At 41.7% G+C, this 8,620-nt stretch overlaps 1 protein-coding gene across 1 annotated transcript; it reads right to left on the minus strand.

The window, feature by feature from the left end:
• Nucleotides 1-1,233: 1,233 nt before the first annotated feature.
• Nucleotides 1,234-4,169, minus strand: LOC143306063 (uncharacterized). The gene is made up of 2 exons (XM_076692110.1): nucleotides 2,457-4,169; nucleotides 1,234-1,835 (listed from the first exon to the last, which is right to left on the minus strand). The coding sequence occupies exon 1, from the start codon at nucleotides 4,096-4,098 to the stop codon at nucleotides 3,118-3,120; it is 981 nt and encodes a 326-aa protein (XP_076548225.1). The 5' UTR covers nucleotides 4,099-4,169; the 3' UTR covers nucleotides 1,234-1,835; nucleotides 2,457-3,117.
• Nucleotides 4,170-8,620: the final 4,451 nt, after the last annotated feature.

Consider the following 8,620-nt stretch of genomic DNA (forward strand, 5'->3'; position numbering starts at 1 on the left):
ACTTCTGTTCCCAACACTGTGTGCACAATTTACAAAAATTTTCGTACGACATATCTGTATTTACATGATCATTATAAATGTGGTGTAGATTCGTGCCATCTTGTTTGAACACGATCAAAAGGCATTGTCGCGAATTAGGTGTTTCGGTATTCTCGCGTAAGTCTGACAGAGATAAAAACAGTCCACGCGCGAGTGCCTGCCCATAGCGAAATATTCTCTTATCACGTCTTGCTTGTCGCATGCAACGTCATCGAATATAAACACCGAATCGGGCAGCGCCTCGTTCGGTGGCACGACTTCGGTATTATTTGAAAATGAAAAGTATCCGATTTCAGGAACGTTTGTCAAAATTCGTTCAAGATATTTGTACTTTGGTTGTTGCAATGATTTTGAGTATACATATACGTTATTGAATCTTACACCGTTCGGGCTCTCGATCAGACTGATTACGACGTTCGTTTTACCGCAGTTCGATGGACCGCAAATTATACCACGTATCGTATTCGGCAAGAGGGGTCCGTGTCGTTGCCGACGATCGTCCATGCGTGTTGTCCTCTCGTCTACATCGAGAATAATGATAGACAGGGGCTGCTTTGCGAAACGCATATCGTCTATAGACGAATAACCATATATTTAATGATTCAGCCTCTTTATAGGTTGTGGAAAAGCTGCTTGCCCGCGTCGTGAACGCGCTTTAGCCGCGGCCATAGACGAGCTTTAATCGCGATTAACCCTTTTTCTCCGCGGCGATAACGCGCTTTAACCGCGATTAACCCTTTTTCTCCGCGGCGATAACGCGCTTTAACCGCGATTAACCCTTTTTGTCCGCGGCGGGGCGGCGGCGGCGGCGGCGCGCGGCATTGGCGGGCACGCGGTGGTGGCGGGCACGCGGAATGCAATTCGTGACCGAGCCATCAAATACGCATCCAAGCAACAACGTGACCAAAAGTCTATCTCGGCGATGCTCTCTCTATCTGTGCCAGATTGCACATCGACACGTGTCTGCATGTAAACATAGATTTCGCCCTACTCCCTCGTGTCTTTGAAATAGAAGAACATTCCTTTGTATCTCCTACATTGGAATATGAAACATAAACGTTACACATACAATCGTTCTAGGTAAAACAACATTAAGACGCATAAAGTATATTTTTACTAAATAGATTTTATTATTTTACAGTAATGAACAAAATTAATAAATGATATTAAATGTTTCGTGTTTTAAGACAAATGTAACAATTTTTCTTTTTTGGTGGAGGTCCATCTATGTGCGTGTCATCCCCCGGCCGGTTATAATGTTCCATACACAGCTCTTCATCTTCCTCCTTCCTTTTTTTTAACCACCATTCTTTTAATATCGATACGTTTCTCATAGCACATGCTCCGTTGTGCGCGATGCATGCCATATGTTTATCCATCTGTAACGACCCGTTAAGGAGACCCAGCACCTTTTTCATTTCGTTGTTGTTGTTATGATTTATTTTTGGTTTAAATATTGTACAAAATAGTTAAGTTAATTTTTACGTTTAATTGAATTTATAAAAAAGTAATTAGTTTGATTTGTATTATACTTCTTATAATAAATAAATTTCATTTAATCGATAATATAGTCTGATTGAATAAGTCGATAAGCGATAAGTCGATAAGCAATTAGTCGGTAAGTCGGTCGGTAAATAGATTATCGATAAATGATCGACAAACGAATGCATACGCGCCAGCGCAACCCCGATGATCTCGCGGTGGGGTGAAATTCTAGAGTAGGGTGACCGCGTAGACTAAGGAGCAGGGGTGCTCGGCCGTCACGTGATGGGGAATTCCAGAAATTCAAAGGAACCCTATAATAAAAAAAACGCTAAGTCAGCAGAATCTGACTATAAATAAAGGCGTTCCACGCAGAGCCAGATCAGATCTTCCCTGGCTTCGGTCAGATGCAGACAATACTCTGGAAGTAGAGGAAAAGCTTGCGCTGAATTGCCTAGGCAACTATAGAGCGCGAGATTAGCTCTATCCTTCTCTTTCAGTAGCGACGTACGAGAGTTCGGATCTGTGGACACCCTACTCATGGTACGCAACGTGTTGAACACGTGCTAATACTAAGCCACACGTTCAAGTGTAAAGAGCTAGCGAGGAGCGGAGGTCCTTGAGCAGGCCTGTATTAGCATAGCTCTGGCTAGACCAGAAACCGATTGCGACCTGTAGGTATAGTCCGCTCGTGTCCGAAGGTATCATACAAGCTACTAGAATATAGTTTTCCAGTACTTAGTGTAACTTGGCAAATTGTACAGAGTATTGGCTGTATTCGAAGATCAAGTCGCGTTAATCATATATTTTGCACTGTATTTCATTATCTAGGGCGTACCTATTATAATTTCTTATTGTATTTCATTATCTAGGGCGTACCTATTGTTATACTTAATATTATACTTACTTAGAGCAATTATAGTTAATCTACTTACTTAAATAAAAGATAATTTTTAGTTTGATACATTAATGTTGGATTTCACTCCTTAACCGCACACCACACGAACCTATAATCCCAATTCTCATTCATACGAGTCGCCTTCTTGGGGAACCGCTCTCCCTATACGTCGGTGCAGTGACGTACCTATCACTGGGTCGTTACACATCCATCCATCCTGAATATGCCGGCTCTTGGTTGGCAAATTCGGTAGATCGTCATCTTTGTTCAAAACCTCTATATTGATTGGACTGACTGAAGGATAAAGTTTCTTCAGCCATTTTTCTTTCTCAATGCTCTTGACGTATACAGATCCATGAATACTATCTTTCAAACACGAAGCGGCACACTCTTGAAGGCGTGAATACGGCACGGTACCATCGTCCCACTCAAAACCATGATGATTTTGCGTCAACCATTTTATTTGTCTTAATTCTGCTTTCGACAATTTTTTCTTCGCAAATGGAGGCGCAAAGATGAAACATTGTACACGATTCCCATTCTGGAAGATTGCAAGTTCCTTTACGAATAACTCGTTCGTATCGCTTTTGAAGCCTTGAATGTCCACGAATGTTGGTACGTTCATTTTGATTAGTTGAATTTGTAGCGAAAAATGACTGGTTTTGCTGTGGAATAATCTCATATAAACCCTCTTCCACTTAAGAGAGTTTGCGCACTACATTGGTCAGTGGATTGTACTGCACGATACGATCGTGAATGATCAAACAGTAAGCGCTAGTATTTTCAGGAACGTTTTCACTACACTCAAAATCGATTCTTACATCGATTGTAGCGCTTTTTATCGATTCGTTCTGATGCGAGCAATCAATGACAACGAATGGGCCGTAGCCAAAAAAGAGTATTTTATCGTATAGAGCTCCGTCATCACCATTACTGCACATTGCTCCGTAATATGACTTTCTGAATTTTGCATACATGTCGTAAAGGACAGAGTATCTATTTTTATTAAAGTCAAGATTCAAATTGTCATACGGATATGAATCCGAATTTAAATACAATCGAAAATTGGTGAGTTTGCAGTCATCAAATTTGGTGATATGTCTATTGAGCCTATTTTTTTTATCCGTTTGTAATGCAAATATTACATATCGTGGTTTTTCTAATTGCGTAGCTGCTTTAATGCTCCATGTATGTTTAGTGGTTGCTTGTAACATTGGATACTCGTATAAGTCCCAGGAACGGTAACTCATAATTATCGTTTGACCGTTTTCAAGGATGCGCAACAATGAAAGTTTGTGCCTTTCTTCGAGCGTGACATGTGGCATCCTCCACTGTACTTTGTATAGTTGCAGCGTGTATTTTGCACCATCTGTTCCAAAAATAGCGTTTTTGTCGTCTCGCGACCGAATCAGAATCAATTCATGATGCGCATTAATCACTATTCGTTTGTAATCTTCGCAGAAACCGAGCAGCATATTTAGAGGAACACAAAAGTCAAAGTAGCCTCCTGCATTGGGTATGTCTATCCAGCCAGCGTTTTCAAGCATTTTCGATCTTGTCGTTGTCAACGATACTCCATTTTTTATCATAGTTGTTATTCCAACGTTTTTACAACGATCAATCTCCACGCCGTTTAATTCATATCGAATTTCATCAAACATAAATGCGGCGCAATTCATTTCTAGTCCAACTGAAGTTCCTGCAACATTGTCATCGTTGAGAATGAGTTTTCCTTCGACGTAAAGGTAACTCTCACTAGGAAACGAGTACAAATCTTGTTGTTGAATGGGAATACGTATTTCATCATTGTTTCCGAACGTTGTGTTGGCGTATGGGCCGTAACTATGTAATTCGATCTTTGTAATTCGATCATCAGAAATCGGTAAACTAGCAATGTTCAATGGATCCATCATTTTCGTTTCTTAATCACAAAACCCAACGATTGCAGAAATTGCGCGTTTTTGTCGCTCAAATCTTGCGATGTGTTCAGTTTGGAGATATTGTCCTTACTAAATGATTGTAAAGAGTCATCACCGTTTAATACATGATTATCATTCCTGTAACCGTGGCAATTGCTGCAGCAAGTACAGTTTGTGCGTTTGTGATTGAAGTTCTGGTTCCATCCATTTTCTAACGATCCTTTTAGCAACTCGTTCAACGGGGCGCCCAATAATGCATTCGGCGGATTGTTGATCGGTTGAGTTTTAGCATCTGTGTACAACAGCATTATTTCTAGTAATGTTTGGCATAAGTGCTGCTTGTTCTCTTGAAAGGCTATTAAATGAATGGATATTTAACGTATATTAAACGGCCGCGTCGTCGGAGCGTTCAACGATGTGCTTTTGCGGTGTGTCCGATTTGGATATATTTCCTCTACTGAATGATTGTATAATTGTCATCGTTTTTACATCATTATCCTTACTGCGGCTGTCGTAAAATGTTCAGCATGCCATTCGAGCCGTTCGAGCCGTTCAGCGGGCCGTTCGAGCCGTTCAACGGGCCGTTCAACGGAAAGCCGTTCGAGCCGTTCAGCGGGCCGTTCGAGCCGTTCAGCGGGCCGTTCGAGCCGTTCGAGCCGTTCAACGGAAAGCCGTTCGAGCCGTTCAGCGGGCCGTTCGAGCCGTTCAACGGGCCGTTCGAGCCGTTCGAGCCGTTCGCGGGCCATTCGAGCCGTTCGAGCCGTTCAACAGGCCATCGATTATGTTTATATTCATGTTATTTTTTACACCGCCTAATGTGAAGCCTCACTGTCACTTCTTCTCCACGGAAATTTATCAGATTATTGTTTTGATCGGTAATGCGTATACTAAGGTGATCAATGGCTCTCACGATAACTGGAAGATAAATGACGTTCGTAGGACTTTCCGAAATTTTATATCCTGGCGGCACGCGCGGTAAAAACTCATGAATGGTATGAACACATTGACCGTTGCTATATGCACCAGTTGTAATATTACATTCGATCCTCAGCACATTTACTTTCATAATATTTACCGGTATATCCGACTCGTGCCATTGCCCCGGCGGTAATATGCGATATGTAGAAAACCCGAGAAGCGATCCAATATTATTTGGTTTGGTAAAATCAATTGTATAATCACTATATATTTTACTTTTCAAAGTGCTGTTATTTGTACGAAATAAAATGATTTTTGTCTTGTCCATTATTTTCTCTTGCATGTATTTATTTAGCGCTTCGAGTTCGTACGAACCATCCGGTATCGTGATCTCACCATCGGCATCAAAGTAAAATTTATTGTTTGTAAAGTCAACGTTCGGTATTGTGTTGAAAGCTTGAAAATCAACGAGTCCGAGTTCGTAATTATCATCCTTCAAGTCTATAGGTGGAAAGTAATCAGTGCTAAGCACAGAATTTTTTCCGCTTAACGTAAACGTCAACGACATCTTTGCAACTGTGAAGACTATGTGCATCGAAACTATTTTATACATTTCCGGCTAAAAAATGCAAGCAGAGTTGTCCGCATACACTCGTATTGAATTTTTGATACTGCGCGTGATTGTATAAAATCGTTGCATGGTTTCCGAAGTAGTTTATTAACTCTGTCGGTGGCCTCAGATTTCCAAAAGAGTCGAAATATTTAACACAATTACCTCGCTTTACGTAAGCTACCCAGTGTGTACCAGGACCTTCCGATTTATCTAAATTCACGATACCGCATTCGTTTAATAACGATTTAGAGGGCAAATTTGTACGCATGAAAACGCCTCGAAAATATGGAAAGTTCAACTTTCGTGCAAAGTTATATAATTGCACATTTGTCATTGCGTCCTGTGGAAGCGTTACAGTTTGCCGAAGCGCTTCTTTTTTTTTTTTTCTTTAATTCCTTTTTCCCGTTTATATGGTGCAAGGTAAAGTCCATGTCCTTCCATAACACGATTGTGCCGTTTCACTTCCTCCAGTGTTTTCCGTGCTGCAGATGCATCGTTGACTGCCTTGGCGATACCTGCTGCACCGCCGGCCACCGTGCCCAAAGCTGAAAGGCCTGCAAAAATAGGTACAAGTGCTGGAAGAAATCCCCCACGTTTTGCAACTGGAAGTTTGCGCAATTTCGTCTTCTTCTTCTTGTTACTTTTCTGCGGTGCCATTACTTTCTTCTTTGGCTAACTCTTTGGCTAGCAATATTCCAGCAACGCGCGCAGACAAAAGTGTTTTCCAATCTGGTGCGAATTCTTTTTGTGCTAATTCGAAGATCAAATGTGCATATGCACATCGTACGACTATCGTATAGGAAGTGAAATTTTTTCCTGGAATGTTTGGGTTTATATAGGTAGAGAGAGAAGTTGTAAATGATGCAATACATTATGATTTATTAAAGTATAATTTCTAACATAATTTGTAACATAATCCTTTTTTCTCTGTTAAGATGCTGCTGATGCGGCTGTTATTATTGCCTGAATACCTAAAGCTACTAATTCGCAATCAATAATTGAATTTGGATCATAAATATCAGTTTCTTTGATATGCCGCACAACCTCTGCAAGCACTTTTACATCTCCGTATCCCCGAACTAATGCAACAAACTCTTTAAATTTTTGTTGCACCGAATACAGATTATCATATAATGCATTATGCATTTCAACTATACAATCATTTAAAATTACCATTTTCTCAAATGTTTTTTTCATCATGCACATACACATATCATTGCTAATCAATTTAATTACTTTTTCACCATATAGCACTCCAAATTCAACACTTATATTATTAAAATTAATACTGTCGCGTGTATCTTTTGAATCGTCAAAGAAGCTGCATACGTTGTCTGCTTCGGCTACTATCAGCGACCATGTGACTATGCTCAGCTCCAGGCGGTTGTTTCGGCTGTCTGATAATACGAGTTGCGGGTAGAAATTGTCGCCAAGTATATTTATGCCGATTTCCAAATACTTTGTACAGGAATCCGTCAATGGATATTTTCGGCCCAAAATTCTGCATGATAATTGCGGTGCGATTCTAGAACAAATAAATACCGTTTAAGTATGTTATTAGAACAAATACCGACAGCGTTAAATGAAATGTGTTTCGAACACTTACTTCACGTCATTCTGATGTTTTGTCATTTTTTTGCGTGCCTCTTCTTCTTGAGTAGAACTTGCGGGGCGCTTCCCTTGGCAAAAAAACTCTTAGAAACTTTGAGAATACATATTTCACTTTTCACAATAAAATCTCGCGAACGATGCGCTTGCGGTGATGGTCAATTTGGTTTTGCGTGTGCTTGAAACTTTAGCAAACCCCCTACCTTCTATAGTCACGAATTGCAGTGTCAGATTTGCTGCGTCAACAAAAAACTCATTTCCAAGACGTAGAAAAAATCATTTCCAAGACGTAGAAAAAGTGGTCTTCCGATAAGAACAAACAGTTCAAGGTCACGGAGGGTGGGGGTAGGGTGTTATATCTCTGCCGACGGTGGTGTAAAATTTCAGTTCAAGGTCATGGGGTGGGGGTGGGGGTTGTCATGGGGTGTCAAATTTCAGTTCAAGGTCAGGACGTATCATATTTCTGCTGACGGTGGTGTCAAATTTCAGTTCAAGGTCATGGAGGGTGGGGAGAAGGGTGGGGAGGGGTGGTTATGGGGTGGGGGTTGTCGAGGACGTATCATATTTCTGCTGACGGTGGTGTCAAATTTCAGTTCAAGGTCATGGGGTGGGGAGAGGGGGCGGGGGTATCATATTTCTGCTGATGGTGGCGTCTAATTTTAGTTCAAGGCCATGGGGTGGGGCGGTGGGGTGGGTCTGAGGGGCCGGTTGTGGGGTGGGTGCGGGTGGGGGGAGGGGTGGTTATGGGGTGGGGGTTGTCGAGGACGTATCATATTTCTGCTGACGGTGGTGTCAAATTTCAGTTCAAGGTTATGGGGTGGGGAGAGGGGGGGGAGGGGTGGCTATGGGGTGGGGGTTGTCGAGGACGTATCATATTCCTGCTGACGGTGGTGTCAAATTTCAGTTCAAGGTCATGGGGTGGGGAGAGGGGGCGGGGAGGGGGGGTATCATATTTCTGCTGATGGTGTCAAATTACTGCTGAGTCAGCAAAAAAAATGCTGACGCCAGTGATTTAGATTCCGCATAGAACAACTACTGTTCTGCACTATATCGTACCCAGATAGCACATTTCCGTCGAGACTTTGACGATATCAGCGACGGTTCAACAATTACAGCCCGATTTGACCCATTTCTCACTGAAGA

This window comes from Osmia lignaria, chromosome 14 (genome assembly GCF_051020975.1).
Source record: "Osmia lignaria lignaria isolate PbOS001 chromosome 14, iyOsmLign1, whole genome shotgun sequence".
NCBI lineage: Eukaryota > Metazoa > Arthropoda > Insecta > Hymenoptera > Megachilidae > Osmia > Osmia lignaria.